The sequence below is a fragment of the Rhinolophus sinicus genome, chromosome 8, assembly GCF_057876585.1.
Source record: "Rhinolophus sinicus isolate RSI-liver-muscle chromosome 8, RSI-T2T, whole genome shotgun sequence".
NCBI classification, from domain to species: Eukaryota; Metazoa; Chordata; class Mammalia; order Chiroptera; family Rhinolophidae; genus Rhinolophus; species Rhinolophus sinicus.
Window position 1 is genome coordinate 77,352,493 of NC_142508.1, and position 20,478 is coordinate 77,372,970.

A 20,478-nucleotide genomic window follows, 5' to 3' on the forward strand; every position below is an offset into this window, starting at 1 on the left:
CTCCACCCCACCACCCGTGTCACCCTTGACGCCCCTTTTCTCTTGCATCCCTAATCCTCTCCACCCTACTATCTTCAAAATATATCCCAAATCTGAAAATCTGACATTTTCACCACCTGTATGCCCTAGGTATAAGCTCCCACGGCCTCTCCCCAGAATGACAGCAGTGGTCCCCCTTCTGCTCTCTCCCCCTATAGCCTATTGTCCCGCCCACAGCCAGGTGAACCTGCTAACCCCTAAGTCAGAGCAGGTGACAGCTCTGCTCAAAGCCCTCCGGTGGCTCTCTCCGCCCTCCCAGCGGCCTCCTAGGCACATGCAATGAACCCCGCGCCCCCCTTACCTCTCTGTGCTCCTTCCCACTCGTCCCACACTGGTTCTTCACTCACCCTGCTCCAGCCACACTGTCCCCCTCCTTGTTCCTAGAATAAGACATATCTGCTCCTGCCTGTCATGCTTCTGCCTGAGGACCTTGGCACGTGCTCGTCCCTATGTGGATACACTGTCCTTTCCTCCAGATATTCCCAAAGCTCCACCCCCCACCTCCTTCAAGGCCTTGCTCAGTTGTCACCGTCTCAGAGAGGCCATGCCTGACTATGCTATATAAAATACACCTCATCCTCCTCACCTGCTTTACTTCTCACCACCTGATGTATCATGTATTCACTTATTTGACTGTTGTCTGACTCCTCTCCAGAATACGAACTCCATGAGGGCAGGGAGTTTTGCGGGATTTTTTTATTGCTCTAGCCCCGGTGTCTCACCCAGTGCATTGATAAAGAGTGTTTGAATAAATAAAAGAATGAATATACTTTGCATGGTTCCAGGAGGCAGAAGTGGAACCAAGGGATGGAATCTGCAAGCCACAGATTTCAGCTAGATGAAACAAGAGCTGCAGACCACTGAACAGCACTTCGTAAGTAATGAGTTCAACATCACTGAGCATACACAGCAGAGGGGTTCTGCACTGGGTGGGAGGTAGTGGGTGAGATGGGGTCCTTTCCAGCCTCAGATTGGCAAAGGGGACTTGAGTGACTGACAAACTTAGAGGCAGGAGAGCAGAGGTGATGGAAATGTCACTCTGGTCTTCACCAAGGGATCAGGGGATGGGTGACATGGCAGGTTATTCCCCTCTGTGGAATAAGGACCCTGTGGCCAGGGAATAACCCATGAGGCAACCAAGGCCATGACAGGGAGAAGACCAAGGGCTCAGGAAGAGGGTGAGAAACCAGAGCCAACACAGAGCCAGGGATCCAGCTGTGGGAGGCCCTCTCTGAGGGGACTGGGGGGGCTTTCTAGTGCTGGAAAGCAAGCAGGACCAGTTGGCTGGCCCCCAACATGAGGAGCAAAGGAGAGGGCCAATGGCACAGAGGGTGTGCCGCTGGGCAGACCTAGTATGGGCCTGTCTGGTAGGGATGGGGCTGAGCCACCCAAGGGGAGGAGGAGGGAGGATGGGGGCTGAGCCATCCAAGAGTCACAGGCTGCAGGAAGGGTGAGACGTCATCCAGACGCTTTCTCACTTGCACCCACCTATTCACAGGCATGGTAAGATGGGGAAACTGAGGCCCGGAGAGAGGAAGGGACTCACGGAGAGCAGGCCCCTCTGAGACCTGAAGCCTGGCCTCCTCATTCCCAGGTCAGCCCTGTGCCTCGGGGATTCTCATCCTGCTGGCTCTCCCTCCACACTCCCCACCACCTGAAAATCACTGCCTCTCTCCAGACCTCAAAGGCTCCTGGAGCCCAGAAACGCCCCCAAGCCTTCTCATCTTCTGTAGTCACAGCCCTCCAGGGGGCTCCCTAACTTCGAGATGCCCTCTTTCTGTCTACCTTCCATCTAGATCCCTGGACACACACACCCCCAAGGGGAAACAGAGGCAGCCTCTCCCTATGCCCACCGGCCAGGACAGCTCCGAAGCCAGGAGTCCCGGGGGTGGGACCCTCCTCGGCGCCTGCTGTCTCACAAGCTGGGTCCTGGAGCACTCACCTCGGAGCCACAGGCGTCCGGATTCCTCCGCACCGTCGGAGGCAAGACTCACGGCTAAGTTCTGGCCTAGGAGGCTCCAACGCAGGGATCCGTCCCCCCTGATCCCGCCCCGCTCTCGGCCCCGCCCACCTGCCCAGCCAGCCAAGTCCCTCCTGTCCTGCGATCCCTCCCGCGGCATCCGGGCGGCTAGGAGCTCTCCTTACACGGGAGCGAAAGCTGGCAGGGAAGAGGCGGGGCTGCCTGTAGGGCTGCACAGCCCTGGCTGTGTGACCCAGGCCAAGTGTATCCTCCTTTCTGGACCACCTTTCAAATGGAGGGAACCTGAGAGTCTCTCAGGACAAGTCTCCTCTCTCTCTCTCTCTCTCTCTCTCTCAGTCTCTCTCTCTCTCTCTCTCTCTCTCTCTCTCTCTCTCTCTCTCTCTCTCTCTCACACACACACACACACACACACACACACACACACACACACAAGGCATCTTGTGAAATGAAAAGCTAGCAAAGCTCTCGGTGCCTGAATAACCCACACCCTTTGATGGGTCAGTAAGCCCAAAGTCATCTAAAGCCTGACTATTATGATGTCCCAGAGCAGTGCTTTTCCGGAACGTTATGGGTTACATGTCAGCTGAGAGCAGACAGGGCATTTAAAGTAATCCTTTTTTTCTTTTTCTTTTGATCGTTCTGTTTAAGTTGAGGTGAGTCGTCTCAGGTTAATACAAACAGGGCTCCAACGCGTCTCTAACACTGACTGCCTAGTACTGGGCTCTGAGTAATATCCAACAAGAATTTAAAAGCACTGTTTTGTTTCCATTCGATTAAATTTATTGTATGGTTTCTGAGCAAGTGACACCTTCCTTTGAAGGTATTAATATCAATGTTCCTTTTAAAACACTTGTATTTGGTAGTTTTTAAATGTGAAGTCAATTTAAAGAACTGACATTCACATAGTGCTTACTATGGACCAGGCTTTACATACATTGACTCAGTTAATCCAATCTCCGGGGTATTGACTGTCATTGTCCCCAATGTATAGATAAAGAAACCGAGGCACAGAAAAGTTAATCGGTGCCACGATTTGCCCCCGGGGCACCTGGCAATACTCTAACCACCATCCCACACTGCCTCCAGGTAATTACCTACACAAGTGGTGTGCAGTGGGCTGGGGCTGGGAAATGCTGCGTTAGGAGGACTGCAACTACCCCAGGGAAATCATTCCACATGGGGTACAGATCTGTCTACCGTCATGCTCACCACCTCTTCTCTATAACAGTGAAAAGCTGGAAACCTTCTAACTGCACAATCACGGGTTACTTAAGACACCTGCCAGGGCCACTGGAAAACGTAACCGACTCATCTTCTCTCTCATACCTCACATCCAACCTGGGAGCAAGCTTTCCAGCTTGACCTTCAAAGTACATCTGGAACGCAGCCACTGCTTGCTAGATGCACCATGACTACCTGGGTCCCAATCACCACCATCTCTCACCTGGGTTCTGGCAAGAGCTCCTAGCCGTCCTCCAGGATTCCAGCAGCAGCCATAGTGAGTCTGCATAAAAAAGAAAAAAAAAGCGTCAAATTATGGGTCACTCCTCTGCTGAAACCCCTGCAATGACTCCCACCTCAGAGCCAAAGCCAAGGAAGATCCTTACAATTGCTGTTTGCACACAGGACCCTCTCGGGGCCCGTCCTCACTCTCTCCGTGGTGCACTGTCTGCTCGAGCCCACTGGCCTCCTGGCTGCTCCTGGTGTAGGGCAGACCTGCCACCACCTCTGGGCCTTTGCATCTGCTGTTCCCTCTGTCTGGAATGCTCTTCCTCTAGACACCTCCATGGCTCCCTCCTTCCCTCCTTTCAGGTCTTTGCTGAAATGTGACTTTCTCAAGGAGGCCTTCCCTGACCATTCCCTGTCTAATTGCAACCCCCTCCCCTGCACCCCTCTCCCTGCTTATTTTTCTCCATAACACTTATCTGCACACAACATACTATATATTTATTTATTTATTGTCTTTGGTGTCAGTCTCTCACCCAAAAGAACATGATATCTTTTCAAGTTAGTGTTTTCGTTTTCTTTAGATAAATACCTAGAAGTGGAATTGCTGGATCATATGGTAGAAGAACCTTTGAGACTTTTAAAAGGCTTGTGTGTGGACTCCCAATGGTAGAAAAATAAGATGGACTTGGCTGGATTTTGTGTCTCCTACAAACACCTCACCGGTTTGGGTTTTCTTTGCACCGTTGTGGAGGCACACCTGTGAGTGATTAATTCTTGTCAAACTGACCAAAAATAGTGTGTTGGTTTTGGAGTCCTAAGCCCGTCCGACGCCCGGAGCAGTGGTGAGTGGTAGTTTATGGGGTTTGGTTACTTGCCCAATGGTGTGAGGGAGATCCTTAGTTTGATCTCATGTTACAGTTAGGGAAATTGAAATTCAGAGAGGGGTGGTGGCCTGTCTAGGACACACAGTGAGTCAAGGCTGAGCTGGAGCCACAGCCCCCATCACCACTCTCTGCATGCCCCACTGACTCACTCACTCATTCATCCATTCATTCATTCACACAGCAATTAATGAGCACCCACCATACAGTGGCAGCTGGTGCAGTAGGTGCTGGGGGCAGAGTCCTGACACAGACAAAGTCTCTGCCATCATGGTTTTGAGAACTGCAATAAACAAGTAAACAAATACAACAAGGATAGGACTTGACAGAAGGGGTTGAGGAAGGCCATTCAAGAGTCAGACAGGATGAGAAAAGTCAGCTGTGGAAGGAACCATGGGAAGGGCATTGCTGGCGGAAGGAACTGCGAGGGCAAAGCCTGTGAGGCACGTCTAAGGACAGAAAGCAGCCTGGATGGCTGCTGTGCATAAGTGATGCTGGAAGGGGTGCCAAACAAGGTAGGAGGGGAGCCAGCAGCAGACCAGGGAGCCTCAGGTGGGGCTCTGACTTTGCTCCAAATGCAGTGAGATGCCACCGCAGGGTCCAGGCCATTTGAATTCCAGAAGAGTTTGAATTCTAGAAGAGACACCGACACTCCGAGATGCCAGCATTTCCTTTCCTGTCTCCCCAGGACCCCTTGGTGGCCCCTCTTCACCATCTACAGTGGTTCCAGTACTACAGTGGGGGGCTGCCCACTCCTATGTCCCCTCCACAATGACAGTGAGGCCTTGCCTGTCCTACTAGAGCTCTGTGCTAAGGAGAAAAGCCAGCACTGGGCAGGTGCGTAAACATGGCGTCTTCCAGTAACTCTGCTCCAGCTAGGTTCTTCCTTCACAGGCCAGACACCCGTGTGTGTCCGGGGCTTTCCAAAGAGCGTCCCTTGCCCCCAGAACACGAAGCAGTGGCTTCCACACGCTCTCCCTGATGGTGGCTGGTGGCTGGGTCAGAAGTTCTGAGGGCTGACAAAAAGGGCTCTGTGTCTGCCCCTGGCATCTTGAAGATTCCAGGCCCAGGAAGATAGTGAGGGAGAAAATTGGAAAGCTGCAGGGTGGGCCCCAAAGAAAGGAGGGGAGACAGAGTTCCAGCCTCTCTCCACACAGAGCCCATGTCCCCTCACTACACCAGGCCACCTGCAGGGCAGTACAGCCACAGAAGAATGAGATAAGGCCCCTGAACTCAAGGGGCTCACCGGCTAGCAGGCCAGCAGCATGCTTCAGGGCCACCCCGTTGAGCTAAACAGACCCTGACATGTGTGGATATTCTGTCTGTAGCAGTGACGGCACACTGCACAGCAGCAGACGGCCATTCCAATAAACAAAGCCAGGAGGTAAACATGGGGGGGATAAAGCTTTGCACCCCTACCTCACACCATATACAACGGTCTACTTGCAGTGCATGATAGCCCCGGATGAGACAAGCAAACTGAAAGGTTTTTAATTAATCAGAATTGCCAGCACTTGTACAGTGCTTACTGTCTGCCAGCATCGCTCCAAGCACTCTGCCCATCTTACCTCATCTTAAGCCTCACCATGGCCTGTGTGAAGTTGCAGAAGTAACGATAAAAAAACAATCAAGGAGAAATCCCCAGGACCTGGAGGTGTGACACTGGCTGTGAAGGACAACATTGACATGGTTGCACACTTTGAAGCTGGCAGCTTCTATTCATCAAAATACTCCATTAAGAAAGAGAGGTACAGCGAGGAGACTGAGAGGTACATATACCCCAATGAATACATAAAGAACACCGACAGACCGTTAAGAAAATAACCCAGTCAAATAAGGAGCACTGGACTTGAACAGACACCTCACCAATGAGGATATAAAGATGGCAACAAGCCCATGAAAAGACACTCAGCATCACTAGTCGTGAGGGAAATGCAACTGAAAACCATGACGAGATATCACTGCACACCCATTAAAATGGCTCAGATAAAAGATACTGGCCACGTCAAGTGTCAGCATCTAGGACTCAGGCACTGCCAGTGGGGATGCAAAGTGACACAGCCACTCAGGAAAACGGTTTGCCACAATCTAGTACAGGGGCGGTGATTCGGACTCATTTTCACCTCAAATAAACCTGTGTACTTGTGTACACGTGTAAGAGAGCGCCCAGCAGCATTGATCATGATGGCCCAAACCGGAAATAACCCAAATGGGCACCAACAGATGAAAAAAAGAGAAATAGTATAAATAATGATGTATTCAAATAATGGAGGCATACAACAATAAAAATGAAAAAACTCCAGCTACACACAAAAAAAATAGATGACTCTTATTCATATAAATGTTGAATGAAAACAACAAGATCCCAAAGCATAAGAAAACCGTGTGTGTGCTTCAGCTCGTAGAAAATACAAAAATGAGTAAAATGAAACTCCATTGTTTTGGGGACTATTCATAGGCGGTAAAATTATGAAGAAAAGCAAGGAAGTGACCCCTTCAGAAGCAGGACTGTGGTCACTTCTAATGGGGAGAGTGGGACCAGCTGGAAGAGACATGGTGGACTTCTGAGGTTCTACTGTTTATCTGTGCCCACCTCCTGCCCCCAAAGCCACGACACTGGTGGCCATGAATCACATCACTGCCCGGAGGTGTGGCTTCTCTGGTGCTCACTGTCAGGAGCCTGCAGCTTTGCCCAGAGAAAGGCACCTAGTGGGAGGCACCCACCTCCCTCCACAACCCACACTAGTTCTGGTCCCACCAGCTTCGTGCTCCTAGCCTCAGTTTCCCCATCTGTTTATAGGTCATGATGGCCCCTGTTAGGTCTAGCTCACAGGATATGGTAATGAACATTGCAGACCTTTGAGACCTAATGTCCAAATGCCAGATAGTCAAGGACTCTGAGGGACAGCCAAGCCCAGCTGGGTCCCTTGGGACTGTGGGTTCTGCCCCGCCCTGCATAGCCCTGCCAGGCAGCCTCAAGCTGTTTGTCACTTGGGTTCAATATACCATCTTTCACCAACCAATGGGCTGGGGCGACCAGGAGCAGGTCACACAGCCTACTTCCTGTTTTCAAATGGGGAACTTAGAGAAACAGCAATCACTCGACTGCTCCCCGGAGCTTAAAACAGAGCTGAAGGGGACCATGTGACACGCCTCCAGGACCCCTGGATGCCCACAGGCCCAGAAGCCTCAGGTCAGAGGTCAGTGTTTGATCCCAAGCTTAGTGGGCATCTGCCCACCTGTGGCCTGAGCCCTGGTCTCCTCGACCCACTCTCAGTACCTGTTGGGGGAAGGGTGGGCCAGAGGAGGGTTGGTGACAGCCGCTGTACTGGGGCTCCTCTTAGCAAATTGGGGCAGAGCAGGGAGCAGCTCCTCAACCCCCCATCGCCTCAAATCTTTTTGAAGCACCACTGCTTCTGCAGCCCCTCTTGAACCTGGGGAACCACACTTGTGTTTCTTAAAAAGTGGTGCCAGGGAACCCCTGTGTCAGGATTAGTCCTGGGGGCTTGTGCAAAACGCAGAGGCCAGGGCCCGCCTCCAGACCAGGTAGATGGCACTCTCTGATGTTGGGAGCCAGAAAATGTGCTTTTTTCAATTCCCCTCCCCCCAGAAGATTCTGATGCACTCTCACATTTGGGAGTGTGCCCATCTAAGATCTTCTGACCTCCAGGTCGGGTCAGGGTGCTTTATTTTACTCCACTGGGGTCTCCCCACAGTGGACAGTCCTCTTGAGTCGCCTCAGAAAGGCAGCATGGGCTCCGGAGGCAGCCCTGTGTGCCCATCAGAAGGACTGGACATGGCAGGCAGCCCTTGGAGGAAGGAGTGAGCCTCAGGGCGCCAGGGGGTGAAGGAGCAGAATGACTGCACATGGAGGGTGGAGGGGGCTGGGAAGATATCCTGCCTCCTGGGTCAAGGACAGGCCCCCAAACCAACAGCACCAGCACTTGCAGTATTTGGTTGTAAAGTCTGGAATCTCTGCGATACAAGGTGTGGAGAGGGGAGGGAATGGCCCCCAGATCCCCATGTGCAGCTGTCCCCAAAGAGCTTTTGCAGTGATAGGACTGCTTTCCCCATTTCACAGATGAGGACACTGAGGCCAAGTGAGGAACGGGAAGCTGCCTAAGACTGTGTCGATTCTGCAACACTCAAATTTTTCCTTCCTATTGCCCTTTAATGGGTGACTGCCAGCCCATCTCATAAAAGGAAAGGTAAGGGCACTGGCTGTGTTTGCTGGATTTGATTTTTAGTCTCAGCCCTGGGTTCATGCTCAGCTTTCCCAAGTCTTTACTAAAACGTCCAGCCAAGGCCATCATTCCTGGAGTCTCACAGGGTCTCCAGGCAAACAGCGCCCTGCTTCTGACCTGGCACCAGCTGCCTGATCAGGACAGCAGGGCTGGAAGGGCTTGGACCACTGAGGCCAGTGCCACTCACCATCACCCATTTTACAGATGAACCAACTGAGGCAGGAACCTAGGAGCGCTCACAGGAAACATTGGGCCTCAAGAATCCGTGTTACCAGGAATCCATTAGATAAGAGAGCATGTAGGCACCTCTCTGTCTTGCCTGGGCACCTACCACAAAATAAGGAACCCACCCTAGCCACCCATCATCTTGCCAGCAGGACAGACTTCTCAGATGGAGAAACCAAGGCCTGCAGATACTAAATAACTTGCCTATAGACTCACGGGTGGTTGGGACAGAAGGTAAGACTCCTCAAGGGGAGATGAGCGAGAGATAAACTAGGTAGGCAAGCTCTAGTATGCCGAAGCATGTGCAGCCCTGAGACAGCCCTGCCCCTGCCTCAGTTTCCCATCCGTATAAGGGGAGGTTAGATGGAGGGTCCCTGAGAGCCACCCACTGGACAACTGCATGGAGTCACCTGGAGAATGCCACAGGGTTCCTTTCACCAGACACAGCAAGAGCTGCCCCACAGAAGCATGGGTTCCTGGCCCCAGCTGACCTCACCCCTCCCCAGGCCAGGCCAGCTCCAGGTGGCCCTCACCCCTGGAATGCGGACAGGCTCTGGCCACACCCAGGGACATAGATGGGACTGTCTAGGCCACGGGCAGCACAGGGAGCAGGCAGGCCAGAGTTCAAGTCCCAGCTCCACTCCTGTGTTCTACTTGCAGCTCCCGCAGATCCTGTTAAGAAGGAGGTAAGGTCGCTTGTGCCCTTCTTGTTTTGAATGTCTGTGCCTAAGTGGTACCCCAGCTACTTGTTCCATTTGAGCTAATGTTTTAATGGTCCCTTTTTCTAATTTGTCTCAGACATTTAAAATTCTATTCCAACTTACCCCTTGATTTAGAGTCATTCATCTCTCAAATATTTCTCAAAGCATTTATCATGGGTCAGATAACAAGAGGGGCTACTTTACTGTGCCTGGTGTGTGCGGGGCCCTGAGCTGTCACTTCACATGGGACACCAGCCTCGTAAAGCTGGGTTCTATCATTATGTCCCTTTTACAGGAAACTGAGGCACAGAGAAATTAAGTAACTCACCAGGTACCAAGTCACCTTGTTCACTTATCTGGGTCACAGACAGAGTTACTCTAGAAACTGAACCCCAGGACTCCTGCTGCCTGCCCTCCCCTGAGCAGGGTCGAGAGGCTTCTGAAGTCAGGCCAGTTTGCTCTTGTGTCCTGTCCACCACCAACGAGCTTGATCGTGGGCAACCCTAGGTCTCAGTTCCTTTATCATAAAATGGAGATCTGAAATGAGACAGTGAGTGTTGCGTGTATAGTGTGGCATTTGTCCCAAGCATTTGGTTTTGCTCGCTGGGCACACTCACCATCCATGTGTGACCTTGGGCTAACCCTCAGTTTCCTCATCTGCTACTGGGAGTGTGATAGATGTTAAGTAGACTGTGGATGTGAAGGACCGAGGTGCATATGAAGTGGTTTTAAGAAGCCATCAGCAAATGTTTGCTCAATGAGAAAAAGAGAGAGATGGGAAAGCTAGATACCAGTATCCCTGCTCTGGACATGGAGTGTCCACTGACACGTCATAGAAAATGAAGTGTGGGGACGGTTTTCTGGACAAGCCAGCGTCTTCCTCCCAAGGAACCACTAAAGCCATCACCTTTGCTTCACGTCAGCATATTGAAAATTCAGAGCAACTCAATAATATGAGGATCCTAACAGTGAAAGAAAGATCTGCTCAGCCTCGGATGGACCAGTGCAGCAAAGGGCCAGACCCCGGTTTAGCATCTGGCAGTTGGGCAGACGGCTAGGTGGTCAGTGGGGGGCTCAGCAGTGGGGACTATGGCGTGGGTCCCAGGCATCCCAGGACCCACCGGAAAGCCCACCATGAGTGGGCGGTCACTGTCCTCTCTTGTCCCCCTGACAGCCTTGGAGCATGGCAAGTGCCGAGCACCCTGGGAGCCCTGGATGGACAGGACCTGTAGCCCCGTGCACTGCAGGGACCAAGACCAAGGGGGAGGTGTCAGCCACTGGCCCAGACCTCCCACATCCAGGACCTGAAGAGGACTCAGGTGTGCTTGAGGCGTGGGGCTTGGTCGGGAGAACAGAGGTTTGAAGTGATTTGAAATACACGTGTGGGTACTTCAGCAGATGGCACAGGATGGTGGTGCAGGTGGTGCAGCTCTCATAGCTTGGGTTATCCCAAAGTAAACACCGACACAGGGATTGGGGGCAAGTGGTTTATCTGCGAGACGATCTCAGGAGGAATGGCAGGGCAGTGGGAAAGCGAGGAAAGGAAGGGCAGGAAGCCACCCAGGGAAAGGATGAACAGACTACCACTGTGGACAACTGGGGTTCTGTCCCCACGGGCTGCCCTGGGCCCTGTATGGGACATCCCTCAGAGTTATCCCATCTGAGAAGGAGACCAGGCTATGACCCACCAGTCCCATCCTTTATCGGCTGAGGGGTTCCCTACAACACGCTGCTAGGACCCTCGAAGGACCTCGGGGCCAGAGTCAGAGGAAGCCAGTGGGACGGTCCAGAGCAGTGAGTGCCAAGGCATCTGCTCTAGCGCCATCTCCTGGAGCAAATCTCCACTCAGTCATCGACTCACTGTCACAATCATTCTAGATGTGCCCATTGAACCCATGCTCTGTCCCTTGCGCTGTGCAGGGCTCTTGGGAAACAGGGACACATCAATTACCGTGCTGGCCTTCAAGTTTAGAGATGCCACAGAAAAGGAAGGCTACAGGGACAAGGTGGGTGGCTCTTATTCTAATGCCAAGGGGCAGTTGAAGTGACTTGAGGGCTGGGTCTTGAAGGACACATTGGAGAAGGGCCTGGGATCCATATCCCTTGAAATAAATGCACGATGACTTGTGCATTTCTGGTGGGGAAGGACTCTAATCTCTCCCAGGATTCTCAGAATGGCCCAGGGCTCAAGTGAGTTTTAAGAAACACTGTGTTAGTTTTCCAGGCAGGGACGAGGAGGATTGCCCCAAAGGCAGAAGGAGTGGCATGTACAAGAAAAAGCATGGACTGTGGGCCATGAGGTGAGAGGGTAGGGAGGCGCCAGCCAGGCTGAGCCTGGAGCCCAGCACCCTCACAGCTCCTGCTACCACCCACTGAGCAAGCTCAGGAGGCCCCATGACAGACAGCCCTGGAATCAGTGTTGTAGGCAGTGCAGACAAGAGCAAGCCATCGTCCCTGCTTGTCAGGAGCATGGGGTTTCACAATGGCCAACTTGTAGGCCAAAAGCAGACAACACGACACAAACACACTGCATTTCACAACTGAAATCACTTAGGGATGATGGGGTATTGCAGGTTGTCAGTGTCAGGATGGATCCAGCCAGGTTGGGTACCGGGCAAGACCGATGCCGAGCGGAGCCTATAAATGGTGGGCTGGGGGAGGGGGTATTCACAGCTCTTCTGGGTTATGATGTCCCATCCCAAACAGACCCAGCCATCTCCCCAGGCCCTTGACCCCCAAGTGCACTAACCTGGTGCAAGTCCTCAAAGCTGCTGTCCTTGCAGATGCCGACAGCAGTCCGAGCCCCAACTCCAGCATGACCACGCGGGAGCTGCAGGAGTACTGGAGAAACGAGAAGTGCTGCTGGAAGCCCATCAAACTGCTCTTTGAGGTTGCCTCGGCCCGCATCGAGGAGGGGACAGCCTCCAAGTTCGTGGTAAGCTGCGATCAGGAAATGACGACACATCTCGCACTGCCTCCTTCTGGGCCCTGGGCAAGTTCTGTAGGGCCTCAGCTTTCCCAACCATGAAATGGGTTCACAAACTTTAACTCACAGAGTTCTTCTGGGGAAAACAGTCAAAAAGCAAGATTTCCCGCTCAGCGTTGTGCTAGGTACTATGGAGGAAGTAGCCCAGTTTCATCCCATGATAGCCAGTATTAGTCATCTGTATCCCTTCTTCTCCGTTTTTGCCATGTCCCTGTATCACTTATTATTTACCTAATCTTTTCCTTTCCATTGGATCACTTAAAAAACAAACAAAAAACACTAACTTAATAGTTTCAAAGAAAAATACCTTAAATGGAAACCAGTACCACATGGCATAAGAAAAGGTGATCATAAAAGTAAACACAAGGAAAGCTAAGAACCGTTAAATTCTAACTGGTCACTGGTGCAAAAGCCCTGTGCTTGGGGGCTGTCTCTGTTACAATGGAATTGCAGCCCGTAGTGGGGGAAACGCTAGACACTCCACCTTTCTTAGGGCTGAAATTATCACAGTAGCTGACACTGAGTACTGACTGCATTTGGTGGTTTTAGTGCATGAACTCATTTACTCCTCACCCAGTAAGGTAGGCTCTATTACTGCCCTCATTTTATGGACGAGAAAAGCGAGGTGCACAGAGGTTAAATAACCTACCTACAACCACACAGCTCGACCGTGCTGGGGCTGGAATTATAACCCAGGCAGCCTGCACCCTGAATGACTATTCTCTTGAAAGAGAACTGAAAAGGAATACTTTTCTTACTATAAAACATTGCTGCCAGTATAACACGTAAACCATCTCCCAAGTGTGGAACATTTGGGGAAACACAGATCTAACCCAGGCCCCCCCTTCAGGAACCTGAGGCCCAGTTTTGATGGTGTAAAGCCAAGAGCGCCCCGGGGGGAGGGGGGCCCTGCCTGGCTCCTTCCTGTGCTCCTTTTCCCCCCGGAGATGCCTTCTTGTCACCGTGCTTGTTACTCTTGGGTTGACTCTTGTCATCCACTTTTACAGCTCAGCGATGCCGATGGCAATTTAAAACAGAATTGCATATAACAACAACCCATTTTCAGGGTGTGCTGTAAATTATGCTCATCATTATTTTTACTTGCCGGGCTCGCTCTGTCAGTTCAAACCCTCCGTTAGGATGTAGTCAAAGGCTGTCTCTCTCTCTGTCTGCACCGCAGATGTACCAAATCGTCGTCATCCAGACAGGGAGTTTTGACAGCAGCAAAGCCATCCTAGAACGGCGCTATTCAGACTTTGAGAGGCTCCAGAAAAAACTCCTGAAGTCGTTCGGGGAGGAGATCGAAGATGTCGCCTTCCCCAAGAAGCGCCTGATGGGGAACTTCACCCAGGAGATGATCTCTGAGCGCAAGCTGGCCTTCAAGGAGTACCTGAGCCTGCTGTACGCCATCCGCTGCATCCGCCGGTCCCGCGACTTCATCGACTTCCTGACGCGGCCCGAGCTGAAGGAGGCCTTCGGCTGCCTGCGGGCGGGGCAGTACACCAAGGCCCTGGACATCCTGGTGCACGTGTTGCCCCTGCTGGAGAAGCTGACAGCCCACTGGCGGGTGCTGATGGTCCCGGCCCTCTGCGCCACGCTGGTGTGCCACCGGGAGCTCGAGCGCCCCCTGGAGGCCTTCGCCGCCGGCCAGAGGGCCCTCGAGTGCCTGGGGGCCCGGGAGGGACATTGTTACTATGTCCCCCTGCTGGACGCCATGATCCGCCTGGCCTACTCACTGGGCAAGGACTTCGTGTCGCTGCAGGAGAAACTGGAGGAGTGCCAGCTCCGGAAGCCCACCTCCCGGGGCTTCACCCTGAAGGAACTGACGGTCCGGGAATATCTGTGCTGAGCTGCTCTGGCAGGCGAGCCAGATGTGGGATCGCTGTTGCTCTGAAGGCTGTTTGGGATTCATTTTGGGTGGGAAGAGCCACTCTGGGCTCTAATTTATCGGTCACCTGGGACAAGCTCCTTCTCGGGCCCTCCATTTCCCCATCCGTGTTGAACAGGGATGCTCCCAGGCATCCTTGGGCCCCTGCCTGTGTCTTACGTCCCTTAGATGCCAGACCCACTTCATCTCAAAACCACAAACCCAGCTGCCAACACACTGGAGCCTAAGATTCATCTCACCAATGTTTTTGTAGGTCACTGGAGGAAAGGTTTCCACAGCACACTATGGATACAGCAAACAGCTCTCTCCAGCTGTCCCAGGGCCTTCTCTCTGCTCCTTCCCCCTCCAAGTTGCTCCCTAAGCAAACGGCAACTATTCCCATTGATTATCCTAAGTATTGTGGCTTCCCTCTTAGCATGTAGACCCAACTCAAAAAAAACAAAGCTCACTGCCTACTCCTCAAAGCTATCTTTGCCCCTGGGGTGGGATGTCTGTCATCCTTGGGCTAGAAGCAATCATGTCATAAGAGTCTATGATACAAGGTATTTTTTACAAGGGCAGTTGCCAACAATTTCTCGAGTTCAGATGCTATAACTCATTGCCTAGGGGTAGATTTTCATGTATAAGGCAACTGTCCCTTGAATGGCCTCCCTGAGCTGTGTAGACATAGCCCTGAAGGGAGGTGGGAGAAAATACTCAGCGAGACCTCTGGGCAGAAAAGAGATTGAAGGCTCAACACGTCCCGATTTGAGTCACAATTTCTTGGAAGCTCTCTGATGGATTGGGGTAACACTGACTGAAATCTGCTGTCAGGAAGGGACACCAAAGTCCCCAAAGTGAAGTGGGGTCTGGCCCTATGACCTGGGTTCCACACCAAGCCTGAAGCAGATGGTACAGGCTGGTTTGGGCCCAATATGTATTTGAGGCTGGAAGTCTCTGAAGACCCAAACCATTGGGCTGAACTTAGCAGGGGGTACTGAAGAGGCTGTGACTTGGGAACCTTAACGTGAGGCTCCATGTTTGCCTGTGCGGGGAGCTGGCTCAGCCAAGGGATCACCGGCGCCTGAGGACAAGCATTCACTAAACCGCACCAGAGTGTGTTCAACAGCGACACCTTGTGGCTGCACATCAGGCTCCCCCAGAAGTTAGAAACAGGCTGACGCCCTGGGACAAAGAGAGTCCTCAAGTCTCTCCATTTGCTTCCGGGGAAGTACTCTTCAAGTGGGAAATAGTGGGCTCCTTGAAAATTAGTGTTGAACGGGAAAATAAAAGTGCTACAACTCTATTTGTAACGGTGAAGCTCATACTGATTTTACAAGTTATTTGGTCATATAAAATGCTGTCAACTATTGTAAGACTCATCAAATATTCACTAAGAATGAAAAAATGCTCAACATGGGGAGTTTCATAGGAGATTTGGGCAACAAGCAAAGAGTTAGCCCTCCCCCACGTAAGGGTCAGCGTGAAATAATCCTGCTGTGTGGAGGACAGAGAGGAAACACGTGAATGAAACTGGGGGCAGGGTGGACAGTGGGGAATCTCCTGCGAGCACTTGAACTGCGAGGTTTGGGGTCTGAGCACACACAGCGTGGGTCAAAATACTTCAAACAGAGAGGTCATGGCCAAATGGTCTCAGCTGGAGGGGTTCCGGTTACCTGGCACGACAAAAGCAGACTCTCTCCAAAGGAAGTCAACATCTGCCCACGCCAGCAGAGAGGATAAGAGGCCACTGAGTACAGAGGTGCTAAAATGGGGGGGAAATGTGCATCTCAAAATCACACATATATGGTGTATGTGTGTGGTAGAGAGAATTTTTTTAAAAAACCTATACAGCGTAGAAGGGACCTACAAAATCATATTGGGGCATTCCCCATCAGGACCCATAAGGCGGGGCTGGCTCCCCACATCATGTACAGGGAATGGAATTATTCTAACATCCTGAAAAGAGACTGCCCGCAAAGGGCGGCATCGGGGCTCCCACCTTGCGTCTTCCTGGGGACACTCCATGCTGCCCTCCCAGGTCTTCAGACCTGGGCCCACCAGTGCTTCCGTGGCCACACACACAGTCTTCATCCACTGCAGGTGTCTGATGGCCTGGGATGGCCCCCGACGGCCATCTCCTCCTGGCAGCTCCCATTTGCTGCAGAAGTCAGAGACCCATTCATCTCTTGGGTTCCTAGAACAAGTCCTTCCATTCCTCAAGCCCCCTCCTCCAGGAAGCTTTCCCCGTGGCCCACTGGCAACCAGGAGCAGCAGCACCACCTGTTAGAGATGCCGAATTTCAGGCCCTCCCCCAGACCTGCTGGATCAGAATCTGCCTGGTAACAAGACTCCCTCCTCTTCCTTCACAGGTGATTCCTGTGAGGGTCAGTTTGAGAAGCTCTGTGTTTAACCGACGTGAGGGTGGCTTGGTGAGCATCACCCACAGAGCCGGGGCCGTCTGCTGTCAGGCTCCTCCCCACCCGTCTTCTCTCTGCCCAGGCCCAGGGAGCTGCAGGTGGGAGCACCACGCCAGCCTCACCCACACCTGGCAACCACTCTGGGCACTCCCCCCGAGCCTGGAAGCTCCTTCAGATGAAGGCTCCAGCAGCTGCTCCCTCCTGCCAGTGTAACACCGAGCCCTGTGGTCCCGCTGGACCAGACTAGGCATCCTGTGCCTGGGACGCTGGCAGGCACCACCACCCACCCCCCTCAAGCCAGGATGGGAAAAATGACACTGACAGTGACAGTCTGAGCTCTAAGAACCAGAATGCCCAGCACTCTCGGAGCCCTACTGTGTGCCCAGGACTCCCCTCATCACTGCCCATCCAGCTCTGCTTGGGAGACCCTTATCCCATGTAACAGACAGGACACAGACACCCTGAGAGGTCAAGTGACTTGCCCAAGGTCACACAGCCAACAATGGGCAGAGCAGGGTATTCAGCGTGGGCCAGAGTGACCCCAAGCTTGTGCTTCCTCACTGAGCCCCACGCTGAGGGAACAGGAGGAGAGGGCTGGTCTTCCCATCCTAGGGGCCCTTACAGGGCATTTCCCTTGTCTATTTACAAGTGGGGAAACTGAGGCCTGGAAAGGTGACTCACTTAAGGTCACATAGTCAGACAGGGCAACTCCAGGACCAGAACTGGGGGGGGCCCACACCAAACAGAATAATCCCAGGCTGGAATTCCAAGGGCCCAGCCAGACCTGGGGGCGCAGGGTCAGAACTAAGGCCAGGGCAGAGGCTGGTAGCCTGTCCAGCCAGGAGGCTCAGCTCGGGGGGGCTCCAGCTCCCAATACCTAGGCACCCCAATACCTAGGCACCCTTAGCTCTGTGACTTTCCCGTAGCTGCAGCTCTGCCTTGCAACAGCAAAACCAGGTCCAGTTCTACCTGTTGGGAGAGCGGCCTCACATGTGTCCTCAGCCAGCCCCTCCTGGGCTCCTCCACACATTTCCTGTCCTTCATGCAGCAACTACAGGGTGGCCATCCTTCCAGAACCCTCCTTCCTGCTCAGTCCCACTCCTCCCTCCCATGCCCAACAACGTCACCACCTGTTCCATCATCCTTGCCATTTCCTTCTAGTAGTCTCCTTTTACTCATGGAAATATATTTGAAAAAGAAACTTCCTATTACAGCCCTAAATGGAAAATCAGAATCACTTACTATGGTTAGAAGGTAGCTGTAAAAATAAACGCAATGAAACCGATCCCTGATCAGCCTCACAGGCCTTTGAGGCAGGCCTTGAACGTGAGGCTGCCAGAGGTCCTTATGAAAAGAGAGGGACAGAGACAAGTGTTAGAGATTTGTTATCACCAAGCTGAGACTTCTCTTTGAGTTTTTTTTTCAGAAGGACTGGAAAACACTGGGAAAGGAAGTTTCTAATCCTATGGCCTGGATCACCTGATGTCTGTGTGTCATCACTACCACGTGGGGTCTCCCTCCCTGCCTCTGGCCCTGGTCTCCTGGTCCCCAAACCTTATATTCAACTCGGCTTGCTCTCTAGCCCTTCAGCCATGGGCCTGGGTTTGCCTTTGATTGACATCATGGGCTTTCAACACAATTGGCAGGTGGTACCCAGGCTGCAGCTCCGCTCTCCTGTCGACTGTGGCACAGAGTAGCTATCTTACCTGATATCAAGTAAGACCCCCAAATGGAGGGAGAGTTCTCGGTTGGCCAAAGCCTGAACCTGTGGCATGTCTTCTAGTTACTGTCACTGTCCCTCCTGTTAAGAGCAGGAAAGTGCCTCTCCCCCCAAGGCCCGGCACAGAGCCCCATCCTCCCAGTCAGCACCGGAATAGGGCCTCTCACCAGCTTTATCCACCCATCTGTGCATGTCCTCGTTTTCCCAGTAAGCAACGATTAATGGTGCTCCTGCAAACAGCTGAGGACACAGCAGCAAACAGGACAGACCTGATCTCTGCCCTCATTGAGGTGATGTTAGAAGGGAGCCACTCACAGAGCAAACAGAAGCTGAGGCACAATGGTCTCCCTCAGCCAGATGGTCAGGGGAGGCTCCTCAGGGGAGGGGGTGTTTAAGGGAGTTACAGGGGAGGCTAAGCTGGTGGCCCCAGCAGCGTGGGAAGGGGAGAGTTTTAGGCAGAAGGAAAGCAGAAACACAGCCCTGACGCAGCAACGTCCTCTGTCCCTGGGGACACAGAGCCAGGCCCAGGCCCAGAAAGGAGGCAGCCCCTACGCTGGCTGTGCCCACTGAGAGGAAGCTTCCAGGTGCTGACAGACGCCTGGTGAGCCACGTCTGTGCCATCGCCCATCTCCAATACCGGGCTCATTGCAAAGCGTAGGGTTGGACAGCCTGCGTTTAGGGCACATAGACCCTTTTGGATACAAGTGATAGAAAGTCGGGTTCATCTGACAAGGGAGGACTTTATTATCAGAAAAGTCTTGCTTAAAGCCAAGTTGGATCCAAAGACTCATCCACCTCGCTCTCTTTCTCACTTTCATTTTCTCTGTATCAGTTCCGCTTTCCTCAGCTTTGCCTTCTCCCCCTCCTCCTGGGGACAGGATGGCTGTAGCAGCTCCAGGCTCACATGCTCCCTTCTCAGCAACCCCAGAGAACCCTCCAGGGCTCTTGCAAAGCTTTCCTCTGTAGGATATGCAGGAAACAACACCCCGTCCTTTCCCAAGAAGCTCAGGCAGGGCAGACCCGCGCCCCACAGAGCAGCAACCACACCTAGCTCGCCCAGCCTGCAGCAGAAATAGGTCTTAATGTACTGTTTCATAATCTGCTTTGCAAATTGAATAGACTTTATTTTTTAGAGTTTTAGGTTCATAGCAAAATTAAGAAAAAGGTGTAGAGATTTCCCATGTACCCTCTTCCCCCCCACATGCACAGCTTCTCCCATTATCAGCACCCCCACCAGAGCGGTACATTTGTTACCACTGATGAAACCACACTGACATGGTTTCTCATGCAGGGTCCACAGTTTACATGAGGATTCACCCTTGGTGTTGTCCATCCGATGGGTTCAGATACATGTATCCACCATTAACATGTATCCACCATTAGAGTATGAAAAATTAAAGTATGATTCCATTTTATCTATATATCATGAGTGTTACCCTGTAACATAGAATATTCTTCGGTGTCATTGTTAATGGTTTCATTGTATCTTAATGTAAGCGCCCTAGTTGTTTTAACCGTTTTGTAATGTTCCAGATTTTCCTTATTACAGGCAACAAAGCAGCAAACGCCTTGACCCAATGTCTGTTTTGGATTTGTGCACTCTTAAGGCACTCTGTAACAGTGATATTTCTGAATCATAATGAAACACGTTTAATGATTTTGATAATATTAATTTCTCTCTCTCCAGAGAGACTGTACTAACTCACTCCACCAACTAAGTATGAGATGCCCATTTCCTTGAAACTTCCATAACACTGGATGTTTGCATTTTAAAACTACTATTTTCAATGTGATGGATGAGAAGTCATATCCATGGTTTAACGTGCATATCCTTTTTCCTCATGAGTATGGACTTTTTTTCAGAGGCTTAGTGGTCATTTCTATGGTACTTAAGTTTATAAAGTTGTTTCTTTTTCCTTTTTTTAACCCAGTACTTCTGGAAGGAGCCAGCACCTAGGGAGGATC

The 20,478-nt window shown here is 52.0% G+C and overlaps 2 protein-coding genes across 15 annotated transcripts in view; one reads left to right on the plus strand and one right to left on the minus strand.

Annotated features, from left to right (window-relative positions):
- The window catches only part of NOD2 (nucleotide binding oligomerization domain containing 2), a 42,991-nt gene extending 30,621 nt beyond the window's left edge, over positions 1-12,370 (minus strand). For 4 of the 9 annotated variants that reach the window (XM_074314907.2, XM_019732356.3, XM_074314902.2 and 1 more), the window contains exons 1-2: positions 5,919-6,147; positions 3,465-3,524 (exon numbers count right to left, since the gene is read on the minus strand). Coding sequence is in view for 2 of the 9 variants with exons in the window: in XM_074314899.2 (XP_074171000.2) it covers positions 1,982-2,159 (178 nt within the window). In the remaining 7 variants the exon portion in view is untranslated. The other 5 variants (XM_074314908.2, XM_074314901.2, XM_074314899.2 and 2 more) reach the window with 3 other exon arrangements.
- Positions 7,397-15,679, plus strand: SNX20 (sorting nexin 20). 6 transcript variants are annotated; one of them, XM_019732365.3, is made up of 6 exons: positions 7,397-7,550; positions 8,432-8,558; positions 9,480-9,505; positions 10,695-10,839; positions 12,304-12,455; positions 13,687-15,679. In XM_019732365.3, the coding sequence occupies exons 4-6, from the start codon at positions 10,704-10,706 to the stop codon at positions 14,353-14,355; spliced, it is 957 nt and encodes a 318-aa protein (XP_019587924.3). In that variant the 5' UTR covers positions 7,397-7,550; positions 8,432-8,558; positions 9,480-9,505; positions 10,695-10,703; the 3' UTR covers positions 14,356-15,679. The 6 variants fall into 6 exon arrangements, with proteins under 6 accessions (XP_019587924.3, XP_019587923.3, XP_019587927.3 ...); XM_019732364.3 differs by lacking the exon at positions 9,480-9,505; XM_019732368.3 differs by lacking the exon at positions 8,432-8,558 and having other exon boundaries at positions 7,400-7,550.
- Positions 15,680-20,478: the final 4,799 nt, after the last annotated feature.